The sequence below is a fragment of the Salvelinus alpinus genome, chromosome 9 (assembly GCF_045679555.1).
Source record: "Salvelinus alpinus chromosome 9, SLU_Salpinus.1, whole genome shotgun sequence".
NCBI lineage: Eukaryota > Metazoa > Chordata > Actinopteri > Salmoniformes > Salmonidae > Salvelinus > Salvelinus alpinus.
This window is the reverse complement of record NC_092094.1, coordinates 43,686,141-43,713,126: the sequence shown is the minus strand read 5'-3', so window position 1 is coordinate 43,713,126 and position 26,986 is coordinate 43,686,141. Positions and strand designations below refer to the sequence as shown.

Below are 26,986 nucleotides of genomic sequence, written 5' to 3'. Positions count from 1 at the left end.
CCCCTGTTTTGTACAGGAGTCCCTATCTCCGGAGCCCTGTGAGCAGCAGTCTAAGGAGGCAACCCAGGCCCCCATCCATCACCAATCCGCACCCCCCGCCACGAAACTCGACCTCACCCTCGTCTCAGAGCACATCGACGCCAATGACTTCCTGCCCAAGCCGGCCAACAGCCTACAGGTGGACCAGGCCCTACAGGAAATTGGGTCGGACCTCCCGGAGGCTCTTGCGCCTCATAAACCCGTAGACTATGACTTTAGCGCCCCCTACAGTCCCCTTGAGGGAGTGACGGCCCCAGCCCTGGCTAGACCTCGCTGGGGTCCTGAGTCCACTCTAGGTATGGGGTGTGTGGTGTCCGGGACTTTAGCTCTCCCGTCTCCGCTACCTGGAAGTACCTACGGCCATTCTTCAGACTCCACTATGGGCGTAGGGTGTGTGGTGTCAGGAGCTGAGGTCCTCCCCAGGCCCAGTCCTCACGGCCAGGCCTCCCAGTCTAGCATCCCCCTGGGTCAGTACTCCTCTGATGTGCCCCTGGCTCTCCACACAGCCAATGTCCACGGACACCCCTCCCAGACCACAGTGCAGCTGGCGGATGGAAGTGAGGCAAAGCAGATGGACAGCAGGCAGGAGAATACGGAAGACCCATCACCTCCAGGGGGCATCGTAAAAGAGGCTGAAGGGACTGTAGAGGCATCATGCCTGGTGGAGATGAAGCCAGCTGAGATAGAGAAACTAGATCGTGTTGGAGCAGAGGAACAGACGGCTGGTTCTCTCAGGGAGGCTTCTGCCTCCTCCACCCCAGAGCAGGGCCATGACAGTGGGTATCATCCAGGACAGGCCTCCCCTTCCCTCTCTGGACCCTCCAGTGTGTCCGAGCTCCCTACTGCCAACATTCAAGGCCATGCCTCAGATGCTCATATTAAAGTCGGAGACCATGTTTCAGATGTGGAAGCCCCTCTCCCTTCTCAAAACGTTCATGGTCACTCATCTGATGCTAACATAAAGGTAGGAGAGTTTGTTTCGGAAGTGACTGCTCCTCTTCTGACCCCCAATGTTCACGGTCACGCATCTGACGCTCATATTAAAGTTGGAGACCATGTTTCAGAAGTGGAAGCCCCTCTCCCTTCTCAAAACGTTCATGGTCACTCATCTGATGCTAACATAAAGGTAGGAGAGTTTGTTTCGGAAGTGACTGCTCCTCTTCCGACCCCCAATGTTCACGGTCACGCATCTGACGCTCATATTAAAGTTGGAGACCATGTTTCAGAAGTGGTCGCCTCCCTTTTCACCCAGAACATTCACGGTCATGCCTCGGACTCTCACATCAAGGTCGGGGAGCACATGTCAGAAGAGGTCGCCTCCATTCACACCCAAAACATCTACGGTCACTCATCCGACACTCACTTCAAGGCGGGTGAGTTTGTGTTGGACGCAGAGCCCTCCCGACCACGCTGGAGCAAGCATGGTCACGCCTCAGACTGCACACTTCAAGTAGGCTGTGTGATGTCAGGCACAGAACCAGTACTCTCCCCTTTACCTGGTAGCACCTACGGCCATTCCTCTGAGTCCACTCTAGGTATAGGGTGTGTTGTCTCTGGGGTTGAACCCCTTCATGCTCCTCTACCTGGAAGTGACTTTGGACACGCCTCAGACTCAACCCTGGGTGGAGGGTGTGTGGTGTCAGGAACAGTAACCCTTCCTTCTCCGATACCCGGAAGTGACTACGGCCATTCGTCAGATTCAGCGATGGGCGGAGGGTGCGTGATATCTGGGATTGAACCCGTTCGCGCTCCTCTTCCCGGCAGCAACTTCGGACAGTCCTCAGACTCCACACTGGGCACAGGGTGTGTGGTGTCGGGTGTAAACCCTCTGCCCTCCCCCATCCCTGGCAGTATCTACGGCCACAGCTCAGACTCTGCCCTGGGAGGGGGCTGTAAGGTGAAGGACACTGGTAATGAATACGACGCCAGGACCCTGGAGCAGCAGGAGCAGCAGCGGCTGGCCGAGGGCATCTCGTCCTGGGCAGCGGGCTTGGCTCTGTCCCCAGGCGAGAGCTCAGAGAGGGAGTACCTCCGCTCCCTGGCTGCTCAGTACCAGGTGGAGCAGTACGAGGACTGCTACGGTCTCATTAGTGAGTCACGTCAAACACACACAGGCCTGCACATACAAATAGTGTATAAAGCAGTCGAGGGCACTTCACACACCCTGTGTTTGCATAGTGCACACATTCATGATAGTCCCAAGTCATTGCGTCACACGGTAGCAGGAATAGACTGCTCTAGTCGAAAATACCACCGTGGTACTCGGATCAGTTGCACAACACTAATGTAAAGCAGCTTTTTAAACTAAGATGTCCACATGATTCATGTATAATATACCATCCAACTGAAAACACAGCAATGACTGAAAGGTGCAATCAGGCAATGGTACATTAATATAACGAATGTTTGAATTAGAATCTCACTGTATGTTTCTGCGTGCTGTGTCCCCTCCACAGCGTTGGCTCCAGAGTGTCACCCCCTGCATCAGGTGACGCGGGGCCCCTGGGGCCTCCCGGTGGACCCGTCGCTCCGCAGGGCCACAGACACCACGGTGGTGCAGCTTAGTGGGATGGTCTCTCTGCCCGTCCTCATGAAGCACTCTGTCACCACCCCACTCATCACACAGTGAGTGTGTGTTGCCTTTTTAGGGAAGAAGGAGTTCACGTCTCTCTATTTGTGGGCCTATCACTGACTGTTTGGTGCTCCTGTTAACCCCCCCTTCTCTCTGTCTCTCAGTGTATCCTTGGTGAACAAGGCGGTGGTGGACTACTACTTCGTAGAGCTTGGAGTGGAGAGGCATTTTGAGGCCCTCAGGCACTTCTTGCTCATGGAGGACGGGGAGTTCGCCCAGTCTCTTAGTGACCTGATCTTTGAAAAGGTGAAATGGAGCTATGATAGTAGTCTTACCTACAGTGCCTTCAGAAAGTATTCATACCCCTTGACCTACTCCACATTTTGTTACAGCCTGAATTAAAAATAATAATAAAAATAATAATTCTCACCCATCTACACACAGTACCCCATAATGACAAAGTGAAAACATGTTTTTAGAAATGTTTGCTAATTTATTTTAAATGAAATACAGAAATATCTCATTTACGTAAGTATTCACTCCCCTGAGTCAATACTTTGTAGAAGCAACTTTGGCATCGGTTACAGCTGTGAATCTTTCTGGGTAAGTCTCAAAGAGCTTTCAATACCTGAATTGTGCAACATTTGACCATTTATTCTTTTCAAAACTGTAACTCCGCCACTCAGGAACATTCACTGTCTTCTTGGTAAGCAACTACAGTGTAGATTTGGCCTTAGGTCATTGTCCTGCTGAAAGGTGAATTAATCTCCCAGTGTCTGGTGGAAAGCAGACTAAACCAGGTTTTCCTCTAGGTTTTTGCCTGTGCTTCGCTCCATTACGTTTCTTTTTATCCTGAAAAACTCACCAGTCATTAATGATTACAAGCATAATTAATAACATGATGCAGCCACCACCATACTTGGAAATATGAAGAGTGGTGCTCAGTGTTGTTGGATTTGCCTCAAACATAATGCTTTGTATTCCGGACATAAAGTTCATTTCTTTGCCAATTTTTTTGCAGTTTTACTTTAGTGCCTTATTTCAAACACTATGCATGTTTTGGACTATTTTCATTCTGTACAGGCTTCCTTCTTTTTGCTCTGTCATTTAGGTTAGTTTTGTGGACTAACTACAATGTTGTTGATTCATCCTCAGTTTTCGCCTATCACAGCCATTAAACTCTGTAACTGTTTTAAAGTTAACATTGGCCACATGGTGAAATCCCTGAGCGGTTTCCTTCCTCTCCAGCAACTGAGTTGGGAGAACGCCTGTATCTTTGTAGTGACTGAGTGTATTGATACACTAACTACACCATGCTCAAAGGGATATTCAATGTCTGCTTTTTACATTTTTACCCATCAATAGATTCCCATCTTTGCAAGGCATTGGAAAATATCCCTGTTTTTTTGTGGTTGAATCTGTATTTGAAATTCACTGCTTGACTGAGGGATCTGTATGTGTGGGGTACAGAGATGAGGTAGTCATTCAAAAATCATGTTCAACACTATTATTGCACACAGTGAGTCCACGCACAATATGTGACTTGTCAAGCACATTTTTACACCCAAACTTATTTCGGCTTGTCATAAAAGGGTTTACTCATTGGCTCGACATTTCAGCTTTTCAATTTTAATGAATTAAAAACATAATTCCTCTTTGACATTATGGGGTATTGTATGTAGGCAAGTGACAAACAACATCTCAATGTAATACATGTTTTGTTCAGGCTGTAACACCACAAAATGTAGAAAAAGTCCAGGGGTGTGAATACTTTCTGAAGGCACTGATTGGTGGGCGTTTCATGTACCTGTGTTTTTTTTCTCTTCTGTGTGTGTATTTGTGTTTTACCTAGGTGTGTATTTGCTGTGTGTTTTGTCTGTCTGGGGTGGGTCGTATGTCTCCATATGTAATCCCTGTGTTCTCCATCAGATGGGCAGTGGTCAGACTCCTGGAGAGCTGTTGACTCCTCTGGTCCTGAACTCCATCCTGAGTAAGGCTCTTCAGTACAGTCTTCATGGAGACAGTTCTCTGGCCCCTAACTTCACCTTCGCCCTGCGCTTCCTCCCGGAGACCTTCCATCCTCACGCCCCCGACGCACTCAACTGCCTGGAGCTACGGTACAAGGTCAGAGGAGAGGGAATGTACTTTTGTGTGCAGTAGATTGCTGAGCTCACTGAAATTGTGACGTAGTACTGTTCTTGGTATGGAAAATATCGGGGAACAGTTTGATCCTCTTGAATTCATTTGGAGAGCGGCTTTTCGAAGACTGTGAATAATGATTTTTCACAAAAGTCCCCCCCCCCCCCGATTAATCTCCTGCATCCCCTTTTCTACCCTCCCTCTGTTACATCTGACCCTCATACTCTATCTTTCTCTCAGGTGGACTGGCCGTTGAACATCATAATCACAGACAGCTGTATGAACAAGTACAACCGTCTGTTCTCCTTCCTGCTGCAGCTCAAACACATGGTGTGGAGCCTCAGAGACGTCTGGTTTCACCTCAAGAGGACTGGTAAGGGCTCCATCTCTGTAAATGAAGGGGAAAAAAGCCCTGTAGAAAGGGAATTATGGAGGAGAAAAAAAGGCAATTATGCAAAGAAAGGGAATGAGGCATACCGCTGCTCTCTAGTGTTTTAATACAACTGCACCACATTCTTTTTAAAGCACTAAGGAGCAGCATATTTCATGTGTAGGCTTTTCTTTATTTTATAGCTCCAGTCATAATTATGCCACGACCCAAAACGTGTGTCTGTGTGTCCCCCCCAGCGCTGGTGAAAGGGGCGGGCCGCTCGGTGCAGTTCCGCCAGCTGCAGCTGTACAGACACGAGATGCAACACTTTGTGAAGGTGATCCAGGGATACATCGCTAACCAGATCCTGCAGGTGTCCTGGTTAGAGTTCACCACCAAGCTGGCCAGTGCCTCGGACCTGGACGCCATACACCGCATACACGCCGACTACCTCAACAGAGCTATCTTCAGGTTAGAGACATACACACACACACACACACACACACACACTACCTCAACAGAGATATCTTCAGGTTAGAAACATATACACACACTGACTACCTAAACACATTAATCATATTCTAGACTTTGAACTCAGCCTGCTCTCAACATGTTATCTTAAATTAAAAATAAATTCATATTGAGTTTTTTTTAATTTAACCTTTTATTTAACTAGGCAAGTCAGTTAAGAACAACTTCTTATTTACCATGACGGCCTACCCCCGGCCAAACCCGGACAACGCTGGGGAAATTGTGCGCTGCCCTATGGGATTCCCCATCACGGCCAGTTGTGATACAGCCTGGAATCGAACCAGGGTCTGTAGTGACACCTCTAGCACTGAGATGCAGTGCCTTAGACCGCTGCGCCATTCGGAAGCCTACATCTTTACTTAATTTAATTCTGTATCCGTTTTCTCTCCTCCCCTCCCAGGGGTCTGCTGACAGAGAAGGCAGCTCCAGTCATGAACATCATCCACAGTATCTTCAGCCTGATCCTGAAGTTCCGGGCCCAGCTGATCGCACAGCCCTGGGACAGCCAGCAGGGGGAGGCAGTGCACCCCAGCTTCATCGCCATGCAGCAGTCATACAACACTTTCAAATACTACTCCCACTTCCTCTTCAAAGGTAAGGACCGGGTCAAAGCCTCACTGACCTCTGGTGACCTTTCTAATGAGAGTTGAAGGTAGTTTCTATATGGAGAAAGTGATATGTTCAATTCCAAATCAACATCTGACAGTCCGTTTTCCTGAACACCTCTTGTTGCAGTGGTTAGTTGGTAACTGGGTAGAGTCAAATCAAATGTTATTGTTCACATACACATGTTTAGCAGATGTTATTGCAGGTGTAGAGAAATGCTTGTGTTCCTAGCTCCAACAGTGCAGTAATATCTAACAATACTCGACAATACACACAAATCTAAAGTAAAAGAATGGAGTTAAGAAATGTAGAAATGTTAGGACGAGCAATGTCGGAGTGGCATTGACTAAAATACAGTATATACATATGAAATGAGTAACTGGGTGGTAGCCGGCTAGTGACAGTGACTAAGTTCAGGGCAGGGTACTGGGTGGAGGCCGGCTAGTGATGGCTATTTAACAGTCTGATGGCCTTGAGATAGAAGCTATTTTTCAGTCTCTCGGTCCCAGCTTTGATGCATCTGTACTGACCTCGCCTTCTGGATGATAGCGGGTGAACAGGCCGTGGCTCGGATGGCGGAGGTCATTGATGATCTTCTTGGCCTTCCTGTGACACCGGGTGCTGTAGATGTCGTGAAGGGCAGGCAGTGTGCTCCCGGTGATGCGTTTGGCGGACCACACCACCCTCTGGAGAGCGGTGCAGTTGCCGTACCAGGCGGTGGACCAGCCCGACAGGATGCTCTCAATGGTGCATCTGTAAAAGTTTGAGGGTCTTACGGGCAAAGCTGAGTTTCTTCAGCATCCTGACGTTGAAGAGGTGGTGTTGCGCCTTCTTCACCCCACGGTCTGTGTGGGTGGACCATTTTAGATTGGTCAGTGACGTGTACGCCGAGGAACTTGAAGCATTTCACCTTCTCCACTGCGGTCCCGTCGTCGACGTGGATGGGGGGTGTGCTCCCCCTACTGCCTCCTGAAATCTACGATCAGCTCCTTTTTGTTTTGTTGCAACACTCCGCCAGGGTCATCACCACCTCTGTAGGAAGTCTCGTCATTGTTGGTAATCAAGCCTACTAGCTGTGTTGTCTGCAAACATGATGATTGAGTTGAGGCGTGCGTGGCCACGCAATCCTGGGTGAACAGGGAGTACGGGAGGGAGCTGAACATGCACCCTTGTGGGGACCCTGTGGTGAGGATCAGCGGAGTTTAGGTGTTGTTGCTTACTTTCACCACCTGGGGGCAGCCAGTCAGGAAGTCCAGGACCCAGTTGCAGAGGGTGGGGTTCAGACCCAGGGCTCTTAATGATGAGCTTGGAGGGTACTATGGTGTTAAAGGCTGCGTTAGAGTCAATGAACATTATTCTTACATAGGTATTCCTCTTGTCCAGATTGGTTAGGGCAGTGTGCATAGTGATAGTGATTGCATTGTCTGTGGATCTATTGGGGCGGTAAGCAAATTGAAGTGGATCTAGGGTTTCAGGTAAGGTGGAGGTGATATGATCCTTAACTAGCCTCTCAAAGCACTTCATGATGACAGAAGTGAGTGCTATGGGGCGATTAGTCATTTCAGTTACCTTTGCTTTCTTGGGTACAGCGACAATGGTGGACATCTTGACGTATGTGGGGACAGCAGACAGGGATAGGGAGATTGAATATGTCCGTAAACACTCCAGCCGGCTGGTCTGCGCATGCTCTGAGGACGCGGCTTAAACGTCTTACTCACGTCTGCCACGGAGAACGAGAGCCCGCAGTCCTCAGGAGTGGGCCGCGTCGGTGGCACTGTTATCCTCCAAGCGGGCGAAGGTGTTTAGCTTGTCTGGGAGCAAGACGTCAGTGTCCACGACGTGGCTGGGTTTCCCTTTGTAATCGTCTGGCGTCCCTGCCACATATGTCTCGTGTCTGAGCCGTTGAATTGCGACTCCACTTTGTCTCTGTACTGACGTTTTGCATGTTTGACTGCCTTAGAGGGCATAACTGCACTGTTTTGTATTCAACCATATTCCCAGTCACCCTGCCGTGGTTAAATGCAGATGGTTCGCAACTTCATGTTTTTAGTCCCATTTTGTCTTACATCCCCTCTCTGAAAAGTGTCATGTCAGTTAGTCCTTTAACCAATCAGGCAAATGGCTAGAATCTCTCTCTGTGGTGTCTCCTCAGTGGTGACCAAGCTGGTGAACCGAGGATATCAGCCACACCTGGAGGACTTCCTGCTCCGCATCAACTTCAACAGCTACTACAAAGACTCCTGAACGTACGTGTGTAGAACACTGTGTGTGCCTGTGTTGTAGATCATCAGAGTAGGCCTCGTAGGTGTCTAAACTAATGATACGTTGAATATTGTGTACAAATCTCTCCCCCACACCCATTGCAGTTTGTGGTAATGTATATTTGTGGCAAGAATAATATACCGTATTAAAAGAAACTATGTGCGTTGTATTTACATTTTTAAAATGTACCTCGACGACCTGTTTGACAGCTTCAATGTGCCTGACCATACAGTATTATGCCTCCTGTCCACAAGTGTCTGCTATCAAAGTCAGTGATAACCCCATTCCCCTAACAACGGTAGCCAAAGCTCAGGTGCCTCTCCTCTGCCCACCCCATTCCTAAGCCCTGTGTGTCAATTAAAGAAATGCTTCATTTTGTGATGTAAAAGGAGTAATAAAATGTCACTTATATTTATTAAAGATTGCATGTTAACATTTTTGGAAAACTATAGGTCAAACAATGGATGTAAAGTTATGTGGGGGGGAGCACTGTCATACAACCAAAGGTCTTTTACAAAAGAGAGCATTGATTGCACTTGCATTTTTCTTTTTACATATTCCAGATAACTTGTATATACAGTGGGGAGAACAAGTATTTGATACACTGCCGATTTTGCAGGTTTTCCTACTTACAAAGCATGTAGAGGTCTGTCATTTTTATCATAGGTACACTTCAACTGTGAGAGACGGAATCTAAAACAAAAATCCAGAAAATCACATTGTATGATTTTTAAGTAATTAATTTGCATTTTATTGCATGACATAAGTATTTGATCACCTACCAACCAGTAAGAATTCCGGCTCTCACAGACCTGTTAGTTTTTCTTTAAGAAGCCCTCCTGTTCTCCACTCATTACCTGTATTAACTGCACCTGTTTGAACTCGTTACCTGTATAAAAGACACCTGTCCACACACTCAATCAAACAGACTCCAACCTCTCCACAATGGCCAAGACCAGAGAGCTGTGTAAGGACATCAGGGATAAAATTGTAGACCTGCATAAGGCTGGGATGGGCTACAGGACAATAGGCAAGCAGCTTGGTGAGAAGGCAACAACTGTTGGCGCAATTATTAGAAAATGGAAGAAGTTCAAGATGACGGTCAATCACCCTCGGTCTGGGGCTCCATGCAAGATCTCACCTCGTGGGGCATCAATGATCATGAGGAAGGTGAGGGATCAGCCCAGAACTACACGGCAGGACCTGGTCAATGACCTGAAGAGAGCTGGGACCACAGTCTCAAAGAAAACCATTAGTAACACACTACGCCGTCATGGATTAAAATCCTGCAGCGCACGCAAGGTCCCCCTGCTTAAGCCAGTGCATGTCCAGGCCTGTCAGTTAGCCGACATCAACATAGCGGTTGTTTTTGCGGTGTCGGCTGTTAGATCTGTCAAATCCATAAGCGGCTCCTGGCATTATACCCACAGTGGACATTGCCACTGGCTGCACGCAGTCGCATTAAATAAATCCCACGCAGCCTTGTTTATTAGGCTGATTAGAAATCCACATTATTTAGTTTAATGATTTTCAATTTGGGTGTAATTATTTCTTTATAGCCTACACTTTCTTGTTCTGAACTTCTAATCGAGTGGGGCGGGTGTGGCTTTGTGACAATGGCCGGATTCGTCTATGTTGAGCCGCGGGGCACAGGTCTATGGCCTGTGACGTAAACGGGCTAAAGCAGTGAGGGAGGAGAGTCCTTCTCAAATCAAACAGTAATCTGCACCGCTCTGTCATGTTGTCAACAAGGCAACATGACTTACTTTTGATGCATTTACTTTTTGGTGCATCATCCAGAAACATACGTCCCTTTTCCATAAAATGTTTGAATTTTCAAACTAGTTTTCATTGGGAAGGCAGATAAGGCTTTTTATCAAAATCAATCACTTTTGCATGTGAACACAGAATCCTACTCATTACTCCACGTGCTTAATTACATCACTTTTGTTTTGAGCCAACTTCGCCGTGGGCTTTGAATGGGGCACCTGGCTCATGCCCTGGCGGTGAAAAACAAACCTACACAGGTGCCGGGCGAGATTAATCAAATCCCCCTCAGTGATCGCAAGAGCAGCTGCTCACCGATTTGACGGAACTAACGCAGTTCCACCTCCAAAACATCCGCTATGCAGCTGTCTGCTATCGCCGGTTAACGCTTGATCTGATTGAATCTAGGCCTTAGTCTTGTTTAGATTAGCATTCCTCTATTGGTGAATGGTAGGCATTCTGCTTACTTGCGGTTGGTTAATGGAACAAGTCATATTCTGTATCTGATTTTGGTTCAGTGCCAAAGGCAGACAGTCTAGACACCTTCCCACTGGAAGCACATCATAAAATAATTCGTGCATTGTATCACTCATGTTATACTGATTCAGAAAATAACAGACCTCTATGCAGTCTTCAATGTTTGACATATAGGTCATATTCACTTTGCGAAGGTCGTTGAAAAAACATTTGACAAATATTTTCACACACCAAGTACCATCCGAAGACCGACTAGTAAGGAATGTTGCCAAAAAAAAGCTCCAAGCAGATTCTATAGGTAGTGGTTTATAAAATACAAAATAGCATTAAGGAAATGGACGGGACAATGTGCCTATCATCTTACTGTATGGTTTCTGCCCTACCATGACTCATTCATACTCCCAAACAGGCTTCTATGCCACCATGCCCACTGTTCGAAGACACATATGGTTGGTTCATTGTCACGTTCTTCATTATCTATCGCTGCCTCCCAGACAACAAGGAATGGGAGTTTAGCGTCACATGGTACGCCAAAATTCTGACTATACAGTACCTTCACCTGTCCTTCCTTCATTCAGATTAAAACCTTAGTTCATAAATGTTGCCGGATAATATCTGAAGTCAGTGCATTCTGCTACAGACATCAAGCCTTTGATTAAATAGAAACCTTGGAAGTGCATTATGGTCTCGTTGGAATGAAAGATGTACAGTATAAATGTGATATGAAGTGCTGCTGACAAGACCTACATGTAAGTCATCATAGCCAGCCATCTCTACACAATATTATACTGCAGCATTATTAACACAATAGTACCACTAAACTCAAAGCTATGAAATGTAAACCTATTCATGCTGGAGAAAGGGATTTAAACTGACAGTTTAAACTGACTGGCTGAGGATATTAATTCCACCAGGGAAAATAAAGGGATAAAATAGTCAACCTAAACATTGTCCCTTTTGTATAAGTAACTGTACATCACTTCAGTGGTCATGAGAGAGATACACCATATAAACCCAGGGGGGTTTCCTGGTCAACAGGTACCAGACTAGAGCCAGGGGGAAGGGCACATGAGAACATCGCAACCCCACGTGAGGAGGCGTTTTGTGGGAGAACCTCTGACTCGCTCTCCCCTGGTCCTGGTACTGTGAGGCATGGCTAGGCCTCAGACTCCTCCTCATCCGGTGCTCCTCCGTTAGCCGTGTCACCCGTCTCGCTGTCCAGCAGGAGGAACTTGCCATCGTTGGTCAGAGGCATGTTTTTCATCAGCTGAGCTAGAGCCTCTGGGTCCTACACACACACACAGAGAGAGAGAGAGTGAGATTCAGATGCATAGAAATACCAAACATTATAGGGTTAGATTGAGAATTCAAAAATGTAGATTTTAAAACTAACCTTCTTTGCTTCTATAATATCCTTCCCCAAGCTTATCGTGTAACATATCTGTGAATAAAGATATGACACGAATTACACTTTGAAACTGACTAACCCACGGCAAGTAAACAACATGTAAACCCACATAATGAATGCAGCACATGAATGTGTTTTCTGATACTTACCTTCTCTCCCTCCGTGTTGCTCTCGAAGACAAACGCACTAAAGGAGGGCTTTCCCTCCTCGGTCCCCTCGCTCCAGTCTCGCCCCTCAACCACGAAGCCCATCAGCCTGCCGTTCTCCTGGTGGGCCGCAAACTGGGTCACCTCCTGTAGCTGGAACTGAGGGGGGAGGAAGGAATTCGTTCATACTGAATACCTACTGCTATCACCAGGAATGAAGCACTAGGTAACAGACAATACACATTCATTACATAGATTACTATCAGAGTCAGTGGAGGCTGCTGAGGGGAGAACGGCTCATAATAATGGCTGGAACGGAGCGGCATCAAACCATGTGTTTAATACCATTCCACTCGTGCCATTACCACGTTCCCTCCTCCCCAATTAAGGTGCCACCAACCTACAGTGATCAGCGTCAACTAAGTAAGATTTCCATGGAACTTACACTGATTCTTGTGACTTGTGTCCGGGGGTCAATCAACCTGTCGTAAAGGAAACACAATTTCTCAACATAGCAAGCAGAGCCGATGCATATTGGCAATGTTAAGCTCCCTAGGCACTTCCATGGGCCTCCTGTCTGCCCTGTGTTTGTACCTGAGACAGCTGCTGGTGACCATGAGATGGGACTCTGTGGTTCTGAAGATGTTATGGATGGCTCGAGCCGCCAGCACCTGTCTCATGGCCTCATAGATCACTTCCTGGGTTTGTCCCGAACGCACCGCCATGGAGCCCAGGAACCGCACCGCAAACACCTGCTGCAGCAGGGAGTCTGCAGACACGCACACGCATCAGGAGACAGAGAGGATCATGGGATATGTAGTGCACAAGAGTATGGCACCAATGAAAACTGGACTGAAGACACTCCTACCATCGCTTTCAGGGGAGCAGTCGTCATCTGTTTCTCCGAATGGGTTTGTACGCCTGTCAGGGAGGAAATGTACACTATTCAACCTGGTAGAGCTATTATTGGACACATCAGCAAACAGGAAATGGTTCTGACACACCAGCCCCTATGGTGTCGGTTTTACCTCCCTCCGACCCTGTTCTGGTCCTGGAACTCCGAGGCAGGCAGCATGATGTCAAACTGGATGGGTGTCCCTGGAACTATAAGGTCCTCTGCCACTGGAGCACTGGAGCTCTTCTGGGACGCACTGATAGAGGACTGCACCCCACCTGGCTTAGCCCTGCAGAGAGAGAGGGAGGGAGAGGACGAGTGAGTGAAAAAATTTTTTTTGTATAAGTATGATGAGTACACGATCAGAATTCCTGAAATAACACATGCCGATACTCTTTATTTTCCAGGAAAAGCAAGGTGGTTCCTCTACATGAGAGGCTAACCTGTCTGGGTTGGGCGAGCCCTCTCCTCTCCTCTCAAAGCTGGTGATGGGCGTGACCGCCTGGATGGCTGTCTGGTTCAGTCTGATGGCCACTGCCTAAAGAGGGGAACAGGGTGCAGCTTCTGTCATTACACTGTAATAATGATAACAGTCCTAACATTATGCTCTGTGAGTAACACATGATGCCACAAAAGGGTGTAGTTTGGCTAATTCTATTGAAAACATAGGTTGAGGCAGGCACAGCAGACGTCTGATCAAATACACCGAGTATACAAAACATTAAGAGCACCTGCTCTTTCCATGACAGACTGACCAGGTAAAAGCTATGATCCCTTATTGATGTCACTTGTTAAATTCACTTCAATCAGTGTAGATGAAGGGGAGGAGACAGGTTAAAGAAGGACTTTTAAGCTTTGAGACGTAGTGTGTGTGTGTGTGTGCCATTCAGAAAGTGAATGGACAAGACAACATTTTTAAGTGCCTTAATACCACACTCTGTTCTATGTGCCTATCGCACAGGTTTGTGTCAAGAACTGCAACACTGTTGGGTTTTTCACGCTCAACAGTTTCCTGTGTGTATCAAGAATAGTCCAGTCAAATTGACACACCTGTAGGACGCATGAGTCAACATGGGCTAGCATCCCTGTGGAACGCTTTCGACACCTTGCAGAGTCCATTCCACTCAGAATGAAATGTTGAGAGAATGCCAAGAGTGTGCAAAGCTGTCATCAAGGCAAAGGGTGGCTACTTTCAAGAATCTCAAATAAAATATTAACCATTTTTTGCTTACTACATGATTCTATAGGTGTTATTTCATAGATTTGATGTCTTCACTATTATTCTACAATGTAGAAAATAGTAAAAATAAAGAAAAACCTTGAATGAGTAGGTGTGTTAACTTGACTGGTACTGTATATCAGACATTCATAATACATAACAGGCTATGTACACCATATAGGCCTATCAAAAGTATCAATTGGAAGCAGTACTTGACCTTACACTGACCCACCAGTTGTTTGCATCATACTTCCTAGTCTGATTTGTGCCAGATTTAGAATATTCCAAACGTAATAAGAAGCCAACAAATTACAGAGGGGCACTAGGGAGTCATGAGGGCAGAGAGGAAGCAACAGAACAGACGATGCATTTGTTAATGTATACAAATTATGGCAAAGCACACATCCAAACACGCAGAACCCGCTGGTGCACACACACGTAAGCATGCATACACACCACCGTATAGACAGATTGTCTGTGTTGCTATGTGCAGGGGGAATGGGTGGAAGTTCAACTGGGTGGAAGTAGCAGCCTCTGATAATGTGGACTCCTCAGGGTCATTAGATAAGACTAGGTCTGTGTCATAAAACACTAAAATCACAGTTCAGACATATCTCATGGGAGCTACAGTATCAGCTCTAAAACAATCAGGAAATGTGCTAAAAACAAGACCAGACCGGACTCTGGAGCTGGAAACATCCTGTCCTCTATCAGTCGATCACTGTGCCCACAGAAATCACATTGCCCTGTTGCTACTCAGAATGGGCTTGGTTTAAAAACAAAAGGGTGTGTCTTCGCCTTATCACAACATACAGATAGATGTGAGAGTTTGATACAGAAGGAAAATAATCCTGCAGTAAGAGGAAATGTGAATTATTATGTAGATTATAATTCATGGACATTTGTGTAGGGGTTGGTACATTTTTTGTAAGGGAAAATCAAGTCTGAAATGTCAAAGTGGAAATTACAAACTTCAGAAGCCTTTTAAAACCTCAAATACACTACACGTTTAAAATGTCCTGCGTTGCAGGAAAGTTCTCCTGCGACAGGGTGATCAAATTAAGATCCTACATAGTATTGATTATTCATCACAACTGCTTTTAAGTGCTAGGAAAAATTACTGATTTACCACTACTTCATTTTAGTTGATAAGTATCGTTATAACTAGCTGGTTCTAGAGGTGGTATATAATATGCACTTTACCTCAGGGTTGTCAGTCAGGTAGATCTGTCGGGAAATGTTGTTCAAAGTGCAAATCCACTGGGGAGAAGAAACAGAAGTTAGTATTAGACTAGTATTGGCCGTATTTGACAGCCATCTCTCAACAAACATCAGAGATTTCAAATAGTTCCTCTGCTTGTGACAAGCAGGCCAGAAAAACAAACATGATTGAATGTGTAGAAATGGCTTTTAACACATGGATGAAAGAATCCTAGAAAACAAACAGATACAAAAGATTTGACTGATATGATACATACCTCCTCGTATTCCTTTTTGCTCTCTGCTTGTAGAATCATTGACCTGCAACATCACAAGAACAAAATTAAAGCACATTGTTTTGTAGGACAATGCAACTTATTCTCACAACTCTGTGTTGGACCATGGTCTTGGGGAGGTTCAGTGAAGGTTTAGCGTACGTTTTACCGGAGGGGGAGGTGATCTGAAAACAGTAGCGTCTGTCCTCGCACTCTACGGCCATGACGGAGCTGTTATCCAGGTCCAGCACCATGCCCCCTGCCACAGCCCCTCGTGGCTGGCACATGAGGTTCCCTCCCTGGGTAAAGAAGTAAAGGCGGTCCCAGGCTGTTGTCACCAGGCCCGTCTTACTGTGAGGGAAAGCAGGACAGGACCGTGTTCATTAGTGTACACCATAGCAAAAAGTAGAAAAAAACTTTTGAAAACGAGAACAAGCGTTCAGGTAGTCCCTCCTGCCGTTTTGGCCCGTTTGCTTCCGTTTTGTTCCTAGTGAATACGACCCAGGTCACAGATTTGGAGCAGCTGCCGTCTCCATGACTCAGCGAATGGACCTAAAATTGGAAATCTACAGCAAAAGCACTCAGAAAGTGCTGAGAAGTCAAATCAAGAAACTTCTCTACAATTATGTATGGATGACTCAGATGACACGGATGTGTCATTAAATAAAATTGCTTTCTGCAGAACCTTTTCTTTTGTGCTGCAGACATTTGTAAAAGACTGGCAAAGTATATGAGGAAAAGACTGCATCTGACAGCTCTGGCATTTTAATGTAATTTGACATTTTAGTCATTTAACAGACGCTCTTATCCAGAGCGATTACAGGAGCAATTAGGGTTAAGTGCCTTGCTCAAGGGCACAGCGACAGATTTGTCACCTAGTCTGCTCGGGGATTTGAATCAGCGATCTTTCGGTTACAGTCCCAATGCGCTTAACCGCTAGGCTACTTGCCTGCCTTTACTAAAGCACAATGTTGGTTCTGCAATTCTACCTTCTTATATGTAACTAGAATTGTAGCTGACAGCCAGGGCTGACAAACAAATTGTTTTCTCTGAAGTACAATGAGTGTAACATTGAGACACATTTTTATTGGAGTGTAATGGATTAAAACAGGCGCAACTAAAGTTTCCTTTGATAGGGAATAATAAAAAAGACCCATGAATACCAGAAAGACCTGAAACCATGAAACAAGGAGAAGAGACATCAGATACATGGTAGACACATTTTAAGAAAACACCCTTGAAACAATGAAAGCAAAGTTATCCTTACTTCCTGATATTGAGGTAGCCTGCCTTCTGTATAAGCGTTCGGTTGACTGGGACGGGGTCACGGTCGGGCATGTACACAGTATCCTCCATGGAGAGCAGCTCTCGCTGGGTCAGACGCATGGCCTCAGCCTCCGAGTCCAACTGAGCCTGGATACTTTGTGTCATGCTGGACACTGACACCAGGAAGCTGTCCATTTTCTTGGAGACTAGATCCATGCCTTTCTTATAGAAATGGATCTGAGAGGGACACAAAGACAGAAGACATCTGAGCATTCATTGCTTCTCCAGTTCTGACTTGCTGTGGGACCACAGCAATGTGTGCTATCCTGGTTTATTTACATACTGTAGTTGACTTGAGGTAGGAATAAAGTCTGTGTTGATATTGGTTTAATGACTGGTTTACTACTTGTAGTAGGGGTTTGGGTGTGCGTTTGTATTGACTATGGTGGTTGTACCTGGGCCTGTGTGTATCCTAGCATGGGCTCCAGCATAGCTACTCTCTTGCGGTACTGCAGGGCATTGAGGGCACAGTAATACTGCATGGAGGCCTGGTGTTGCTTCCTCCTGGAGTAGGCCACCTCCCCCACCAACTCTGCCTTCACCTGCACCACAACACAGTAGTTCGTGAGACACAAACACACACACAAGCATATGCGCTCACAAGCACGCAAGTAATTACTAACTCAAATACCCAGTTAATCAGTGGGAGAGCTAAATAGAGCAACATCACCTCAACTGAAGTATGTCATGACCTCTCAACTATTATGAGGCAGTTATACAGTAGTACATGTCATCTAATAGTACCAGCTTTACTGACTTTGTTGTCCCCATGGGGGCATTTTGTTGCAGTATCATGTACATGTTTAAAGTGGCATTTAAATACAGTAGAAAACAAATTGACAATAAAACATTCATAACAGTTACGTTGCAATAAGAAGAGACTAGCCTGCTGGCCTTACTGGGTTGATAGGAACATTAGCCCAAGCTGTTTAGAAGGGATCTAACACCTGACACAAATTATTATCTAGTTCTGTTTTACAGGGGGGGGGGGGGGAGTAGTTCAAAGTCTGGGTACAGGGGGTGGCTTAGGTCTAAAATTATTTTGTGAGCTTCGCTGAGGGCCCTGACCCTTAAAGATCTCATCCAAGCCTACAGACACTTCCAGTGCATTGTTGTACTGTTAGAGGTTTGGCTAGTACACATCAGTCCCCATCACTACCTTCTCATTCTCCTTCTTCTTGGGCAGTCTGCTGTACTTGACCATGGCAGCCTCGTGCTCTGTGAAGGGGAAGGTTGTAGACATGAGTCTGACGATCAGCTGCTGTGTTGTAACAACTCCGAAACAAAATCATATCAAATGCTGGAACATACATACCATCAGAGGCGATGCCAAATACTTCTCTTAAAGTACTTATCTCTGAGAAGTCAAATAGAGACTCAGTGTCAAAAACCACGACAACGCAAAAAGTCTGCATCAAACACACGGAAATTGTATTCAAAAATGTATGAAAGCAACAGGCTGATAAGCAGATGTTTGTAAATTGTGTCTACCTGTAAGGTCTTTCTCTCTGAACTGGATCATGGGGAAAATCATTCTGTCAGCCATCTGAGAGGCCAGCTCTGAGTGTAGTGTGTTCAGCTGGGTAGAACAGAGACAGACACACTCAGCCTTACACCAAACCTAAATTACCCAGAGGCACCCTCGGCTCTCCTGTAATCCCTGAAAACAGCAGGGGATGATTGATTGTGGTTCAAAAATGAGTTCAAAAGCAGTTAATTAAAATGACTGATCAGAATGTGGTGATCAATCTCCATTCTGCAATTTGAGAGCCAGCCAAAACACATTTTCTTGGTCTGCAGATTAATTTAATCCTGTAATTTGTTATCAATATTAAGCATAATACCCTATGCGGCTATCCTCGACCTGGACTGGTTGGTGCATTTAGTTACTAACAGATTAATTAAATGTGAGTGATCTTTAAAGAAGCCGAATTCAGAAATGCTAAATAATCTATCAAGTAAACACTGTGGAAAACCTAAAACCTCTTCAGTTTATTGTGGACTGTGGAACAAAGGTCAGAGCAGGATTAGGTATAACCTGCAGGGAGATGGATGTATGCTCTAGGCACAAGTTGTTGGGTTAGAAGGCCAAACAATGACCTCATTTCTTTGTGGCTGCTCTAATGCCACTCCACCACAGGCTAGCAAGGCCCCCTGCTGCTCAGTCCATCCATCCAAACACTCCCACCACTAGACTACACCTCCAGGCCAGCCAGAGTGATTCTCTATCTGGATACACCTCCACCTGTCTACCTCTCATCCTGGCAGCCTGCGACCCATAGCCTCTACAGAGAATTTATCAAAGCTCCAATGATGAAATGTGTTCATTGTAATGATAAGGGGAAACCTTTTATTCAACTCCCGATTTATACAAATGTGACAGGTTATTTTTGGTATATCAAATTTTGGTTTTCTTCTTACCTCCATAGATTCCAAGACTGTTGCACCCCAATATACATGCAATACATCCCCTATATGCGCACAAACACAGTAGCACAAACACAGTAACACAAACACACGCGCACTGATGCATGAGCCTCACCTCCCCCACAGTTTTGGCGAATTGCTGCAGTGTGCTGATCACCTCCTCATCACCTTTACCAAGGGCAAAATTCTGGAGGGAAAAAAAGACAGTGACTTAAACATTCCAAAAAGCACTTCCTCTAGCACATTCCAAAGAGTAATACACTTGAGGCTATTACGTTAAAAATACACAATTCTCATCAGTGCTGACATGTTGCCTTCTCCTGTAAAAGAGCCAATATGCTTATAAATCCAAATGGTAGAATGCAGAGTTTTGTGCTTTCTGAAATAACGTGAGGCAGCAGGTTGCATCACAATACACTGCAGTTAAGCGCATGAGTGTTGTCCAATATTCTCAGTAGGAAAATACTTACTTGCTTCTCATATTCCAGTAGCTGTCTGGACAGCTGTTCTGTAGCCAATCCCATCTCATTCTGACGAACACAGGAAGTGATGTTATTAGCAGTTTATCCCCTGGATGACCCCTCTTACAGGAAACTAACTATCAGAAACGGGACACATCATGCAAACTAAGCTATAGTATGCTCTCCAAAATAAAATCCATGACTCTTCAAATTGGATTGGACACAGGCTTTTGTTCGTGCGTGCGTGCGTGTGTGTTACCTGGGCTCCATACACCCTCTGCATAGACTGAAGCAGCTGGTTGGTGTAGTCTGTGAGTGTTCCTGCATCTTCCTCAAACACACTGAGCAAGGAGCGAGTCTGAAGCAGACAGAGGGACATACTGAAATATATGATCATTGACAGCCAGGCAGACTGAGAATGACAATAGAATCAACAGGCAGACAGGCACTGTTATAAGCCTAATTGTCGGGCTTTTAAGACCTTTAGCCTGATTGTTCACCTGTTATTAACCTGTAATTGTTTCGATAAAAGGTGTGGTGTGGTAAGGAACAGATCGAAATGTAAAGGGGGGAGGGGTGGTCCAAAATAGGGGGGGGTAGTACGTTTTTTTTCGGGGGCACGGGAGGGTTGTGCATTTTTTCCCCCTGGTTTACATTCACTCTTCTGCTCGTATTTTCCCTATATACAATGGCTATACTTACTTTTGATATTACCCTGATAAAGTTTAGAAACCTTTATGAAGGTTTGGTATGGTGTGGCTATTATTAAGCTTTAGCTACTTCAGGCCGATGAAATGAAAAGCAGTACGCCCCGGCTCTCCAACTGACTGCGACAGTTGAACTTGATAGTTATCTTTATACAATACAGTTGAAGTCGGAAGTTCACATCCACTTAGGTTGGAGTCATTAAAACTCGTTTTTCAACCACTCCACAAAGTTCTTGTTGAACAAACTAAACTATCTACTTTGTTCATGACACAAGTAATTTTTCCAACAATTGTTTACAGACAGATTACTTAATTTATAATTCACTGTATCACAATTCCAGTGGGTCAGAAGTTTACATACACTAAGTTGAAACAGCTTGGAAAATTCCAGAAAAGGATGTCATGGCTTTAGAAGCTTCTGATAGGCTAATTGACATAATTTGAGTCAATTGGAGGTGTACCTGTGGATCTATTTCAAGGCCTACCTTCAAACCCAGTGCCTCTTTGCTTGACATCATGGGAAAATCAGCCAAGACCTCAGAAAAACAATTGTAGACCTCCACAAGTCTGGTTCATCCTTGGGAGCAATTTCCAAAATGCCTGAAGGTACCACGCTCATCTGTACATACAATAGTACGCAAGTATAAACACCATGGGACCACGCAGCCGTCATACCTCTCAGGAAGGAGACGCGTTCTGTCTCCTAGAGATGAACGTACTTTGTGCAAAAAGTGCAAATCAATCCCAGTAAAACAGCAATGGACATTGTGAAGATGCTGGAGGAAACAGGTACAAAAGTATCTATATCCACAGTAAAACGAGTCCTATATCGACATAACCTGAAAGGCCGCTCAGCAAGGAAGAAGCCAATGCTCCAAAACCACCATAAAAAGCCAGACTACGGTTTGCAACTGCACATGGGGACGAAGATCGTACTTTTTGGAGAAATGTCCTCTGGTCTGATGAAACAAAAATAGAACAGTTTGGCCATAATGACCATTGTTATGTTTGGAGGAAAAAGGGGGATGCTTGCAAGCTGAAGAACACCATCCCAACCGTGAAGCACAGGGGTGGCAGCATCATGTTGTGGGGGTGCTTTGCTGCTGGAGGGACTGGTGCACTTCACAAAATAGATGGCACCATGAGGAGGGGAAATTATGTGGATATAATGAAGCAACATCTCAAAACATCCGTCAGGAAGTTAAAGCTTGGTCGCAAATGGGTCTTCCAAATGGACAATGACCCCAAGCATACTTCCAAAGTTGTGGCAAAATGGCTTAAGGACAACAAAGTCAAGGTATTGGAGTGGCCATCACAAAGCCCTGACCTCAATCCTATAGACAATTTGTGGGCAGAACTGAAAAAGCGTGTGCGAGCAAGGAGGCCTACAAACCTGACTCAGTTACACCAGCTCTGTCAGGAGGAATGGGCCAAAATCCACCCAACTTATTGTGGGAAGCTTGTGCAAGGCAACCTGAAACGTTTGACCCAAGTTAAACAATTTAAAGGCAATGCTACCAAATGCTAATTGAGTGTATGTACACTTCTGACCCACTGGGAATGTGATGAAAGAAATACAATCTGAAATAAATAATTCTCTCTACTATTATTCTGACATTTCACATTCTTAAAATAAAGTGGTGTTCCTAAATGACCTAAGACAGGGAATTTTTACTAGGATTAAATGTCAGAAATTGTGAAAAACTGAGTTTAAATGTATTTGGCTAAGGTGGATGTAAACTTCCAACTTCAACTGTATTTTCGGATTGAAAATTACCCTCCTTCTGTATTAGTATAGGAGAAGCCATCTGACAAAAATAAATGCATGTCAGTGTGTCATAGCATGCCACCGTGTTCTGTCGCTCTGGGGTTAGGCCTAAGCTTCTCTTCCTGTATGTATGTATGTACAGTACCAGTCAAATGTTTAGACACACCTACTCACTCAAGGATTTTTCTTTATTTTGACTATTTTCTACATTTTAGAATAATAGTGAAGACATCAAAACTATGAAATTTACATTTACATTTACATTTAAGTCATTTAGCAGACGCTCTTATCCAGAGCGACTTACAAATTGGTGCATTCACCTTATGACATCCAGTGGAACGGCCACTTTACAATAGTGCATCTAATAACACATATGGAATCATGTACTAACCAAAAAAATATATAGATTATATTTGAGATCCTTCAAATTAGCCACCCTTTGCCTTGATGACAGCTCTCTTGGCATTCTCTCAACCAGCTTCATGAGGTAGTCACCTGGAATGCATTTGAATTAACAGGTGTGCCTTGTTAAAAGTACATTTGTGGAATTTCTTTCCTTCTTAATGCGTTTGAGCCAATCCGTTGTTGTAACAAAGCAGGGGTGGTATAGAGAAGATAGCCCTATTTGGTAAAATACCAAGTCCATATTATGGCAAGAACAGCTCAAATAAGCAAAGAGAAATTACAGTCCATCATTACTTTCAGACATGAAGGTCAGTCAATCCGGAAAATGTCAAGAATTGTGTGCAGTCGCAAAAACCATCAAGTGCTATGATGAACCTGCTCTCATGAGGACCGCCACAGGAATGGAAGACCCAGAGTTACCTCTGCTGCAGAGGATACGTTCATTAGAGTTACCAGTCTCAGAAATTGCAGCCCAAATAAATGCTTCACAGAGTTCAAGTAACAGACGCATCTCAACATCAACTGTTCAGAGGAGACTGCGTGAATCAGTCTTTCATGGTTGAATTGCTGCAAAGAAACCACTATGAAAGGACACCAATAAGAAGACTTGCTTGGGACAAGAAACATGAGCAGTGGACATTAGACCGTTTGAAGTTTGTCCTTTGGTCTGATGAGTCCAAATTTTATATTTTTGGTTCCAACCACTTTGTCTTTGTGAGATGCAGAGTAGGTGAACGGATGATCTCCGCATGTGTGGTTCCCACCGTGAAGCATGGAGGAGGAGGTGTGATGGTGTGGGGGTGCTCTGTTCGTGACACTGTCTGTGATTTATTTAGAATTCAAGGCACACTTAACCAGCATGGCTACCACAGCATTCTGCAGCGATACACCATCCCATCTGGTTTGCACTTAGTGGGACTTTAATTTGTTTTTCAACAGGACAATGACCCAACACACCTCCAGGCTGTATAAGGGATATTTGACCAATACTTTTTTGGTTGCTACATGATTCCATATGTTATTTCATTATTATTCCACAATGTAGAAAATAGTAAAAATAAAGAAAAACCCTTGAATGAGTGTCTAAACTTTTGACTGGTACTGAATATATAAATATCATACAGTGGACACCTAAGCCTTTGCATGCAATGCACTGATACATTTATTGCTCAAATTTGACAGCTGATCCGTGAGGTAGACCGTGAGGTTTTTAGAACTATTGTTGAATATTCACATGAAAATCTGTCACCAATTGGATGTGAACCTAGCTATAGACACCCTAAAGACTCTGGCAAGTGCGCTAGTCCAGTGTCACTTTGATTATGCCTGCACATCATGGTTCACCAGCAGCCCCAAACATCTAAAGAATAAGCCCTTAGCAAAACAAGCTTGTAAGAATTGTACTTAAACTCCCCCCTCATACTCATCTGGAGGTTGAGCAGAGACCACAATAGAAATAAGTCCCCGACTTTATAGTGAAATCCTGGTCACTTTAAAAAAAATATTTGTGTAAATCTGTATTTTTATTTCACTGACCAATAACATAAAATCAATCAATCCAATCAATGCAGCAAATAATTAATGGAAAGAAACCTTGTTACAAAACACCAACAACATTTATGACTATCGGAGATTGTCAAGCCAAGCCTTTGATACTGGGTAAGCATACAAGGTAGGGAGGGATGTATTTTCTGTTTGTTGAGATTGACATTGTCTATTTATTGTGGTGTTGAAAACACAAACCATGATGGTGAAGTGCTCGAAGTCAGTATGCTTTGTTTATGTTGTGTAGTGCATAGACACAGAAACCTCTTGGTGGAAAATTTGTTGCATATATTATATATAATTAAAAATATGGCATCATATTGTTGAAAATTTGATTTCCCCCTAGCTGATCATTGTCTGCAGCCAGCTCTGATTGTAGTGTAATGAAACAGGCAGGAAGACTGAGCTCATCTGTGGTGGTTGGTGAACCCTCAACCTTCTGGCTCATAGCCCTGCGTGGCATCACTGTGCCACAAAAGCATGCTGAAGATGCAAAGTTGATATCCACGTTTATAGACACAGGGTCACTACAGTTGTTATTTTTGGTCATAAACATGATTTTGAGTGTTCAATTTATTGTACAGTACATGGGTAGGGTCATGTGAGTTGGACCAGCCCCTCCTCCCCAGTAAATATCAATCTGTCCCTAAACTGGTATGGATGCAGCAAAGAGGAACACAACCTTATCTTGTGTATAGGTTCATATTTACACACCATTTTGTAGGCATAGTCTATATTACTATCAGATGCATCTGCATTACATTTTTAAAACGCCACAGTAATGCAATGCAGATGTGCGTCTTGACATGTTCTAGTCCCTGGATTTAGAGTGACTCACTCAAATTGATTCCTTGATTTGAAGAGGAAGAACTATGCAGAGCTAGACATAAACCCCAGGCATATGTTGAATTTTTATCAAACTCAGAGGAGTCAGCCATAAGCTACATACATAATGAAGACGACCAGATAATGTGATTTCATGTATGCTAGATTTTTCTGACACCGCCTATTGTAGCATAAGTGCCAGTGAAGTAGCCTAGGCTAAAGAAATGTAGCCTACATTTGGTTGTGTCTGGAAGTGAACGATATCAAGAATACTCTTAGCCTAACTGATATTAAGTAGTATTACAGTAAGCGTTATTAAGATAGTGTTATTTAAACAGTAAACTAAACCGATTAACTGGATTACATCTCCACACCATCAAAGCTACTGAGGACGATTAGGTTTAGTCAGTGCCTTAAAAAAAAATATTCCACATGTGCAGTCCATTAAGTCCCATAGTTGGGTCGGTTAGCCTATTGACCAATTCCAATGGATTCTAATACTCAAAAACCCCTCCCACAGCCCGTAAAATAGGCCCGAATCGGGGTGTTTTCAGAACCAACAGATATGAACACTTATTTTGTCAAACAAATAATCCATGTCAATCGCACCCCAAAATAGTCCAAAGAAGACTGTGACTGTCACAATAAACAACTAATCGATGTTTTGACGCAGACTTTATCAACATCCGACCTACTAATTGGGCGATGCGCGACTCATCACGATACTGCTCAAGACTAGACAGGGAAAGCCCTTCTCGAATCTCGAGCAATATGCAAATTAGAGGCGGGATTTGTTCCTGATAACAATTACGATTTGTGACACATTGTATCAACTTTGTATCGGATACATAGCCAATGAGTGGAATAGGCTACATTCCTATAAGAATGAGGCAATTCAAAGCTGTCATTCATCGTCGACTAGAGTACTATAGCCTACAACAGTGGAGCCGGATTGCCCAATTTGGCATCTCCTGCAATACCATTCCTCTCAATAACAGCACATAACATTAAATAGTATAGACCTACCTGAGGACTGTCCTGCAAAGCCTCCTCTAAAAGCAATTTATGGACGCCCGGCATCTTGTTCACAGCGAAGAGAACAGGCTTGAATTATTTAGCGAGTGGACTCTCTTTCCCAGAGAGCTTTGTGCGGATGTGGGTGACACGTAAATTAGCATTTTGTAGGCGGTCCTTTAGCGAACAGTGAGAGGTCTTTTAGCTAAATTCCATATTTTTTTTTTTATTTTTTTATTTAACCTTTATTTAACTAGGTTAGTCAGTTAACCTATTTAATCCCATCAGTCACAATAGTGACCGTAAAAAACGTTTTCAGTTCAAAGGCTCAAAAATCTTTACTGAATGATATATCAATGCATTTCCAGTAAATATTGAAATAATAAAGGGTCTCAATGAAATATGTGCAGTGTCACATGTTTATTGTAGATTGTCACATGACCAGAGCTGTTTACTTCCTGGTTGCACCATGAGAAGAGGATGGCTGCATCAAAGCTCTCAAACAAAAGGTTAGTAAATTATGTTAACATAAAGATAGGACAAAGATTTTTGGTACACATCATCTTTAAGGTGTCTAGTATTGATATATGCATTTGCAATTA

At 44.4% G+C, this 26,986-nt stretch overlaps 2 protein-coding genes across 4 annotated transcripts in view; one reads left to right on the top strand and one right to left on the bottom strand.

The window, feature by feature from the left end:
* Positions 1 to 8,939, top strand: part of tubgcp6 (tubulin gamma complex component 6) — a 33,222-nt gene extending 24,283 nt beyond the window's left edge. For all 3 annotated transcript variants that reach the window (XM_071326308.1, XM_071326309.1, XM_071326307.1), the window contains exons 17-24: positions 17 to 2,129; positions 2,496 to 2,664; positions 2,776 to 2,917; positions 4,541 to 4,735; positions 4,991 to 5,123; positions 5,378 to 5,591; positions 6,052 to 6,245; positions 8,410 to 8,939. In XM_071326308.1, the coding sequence (XP_071182409.1) occupies positions 17 to 2,129; positions 2,496 to 2,664; positions 2,776 to 2,917; positions 4,541 to 4,735; positions 4,991 to 5,123; positions 5,378 to 5,591; positions 6,052 to 6,245; positions 8,410 to 8,501 (3,252 nt within the window). In that variant the 3' untranslated portion in view covers positions 8,502 to 8,939. The remainder of the gene's footprint in view (positions 1 to 16; positions 2,130 to 2,495; positions 2,665 to 2,775; positions 2,918 to 4,540; positions 4,736 to 4,990; positions 5,124 to 5,377; positions 5,592 to 6,051; positions 6,246 to 8,409) is intronic.
* Positions 8,940 to 11,053: 2,114 nt separating this feature from the next.
* appl2 (adaptor protein, phosphotyrosine interaction, PH domain and leucine zipper containing 2) lies at positions 11,054 to 26,524 on the bottom strand. Its single transcript, XM_071326310.1, has 20 exons — positions 26,397 to 26,524; positions 20,380 to 20,478; positions 20,130 to 20,189; positions 19,775 to 19,846; positions 18,724 to 18,811; positions 18,548 to 18,589; positions 18,392 to 18,450; positions 17,628 to 17,774; positions 17,174 to 17,409; positions 16,069 to 16,257; positions 15,910 to 15,952; positions 15,635 to 15,691; positions 13,656 to 13,750; positions 13,346 to 13,501; positions 13,186 to 13,238; positions 12,912 to 13,086; positions 12,763 to 12,799; positions 12,321 to 12,476; positions 12,157 to 12,204; positions 11,054 to 12,051 (listed from the first exon to the last, which is right to left on the bottom strand). The coding sequence occupies exons 1-20, from the start codon at positions 26,448 to 26,450 to the stop codon at positions 11,920 to 11,922; spliced, it is 1,998 nt and encodes a 665-aa protein (XP_071182411.1). The 5' UTR covers positions 26,451 to 26,524; the 3' UTR covers positions 11,054 to 11,919.
* Positions 26,525 to 26,986: the final 462 nt, after the last annotated feature.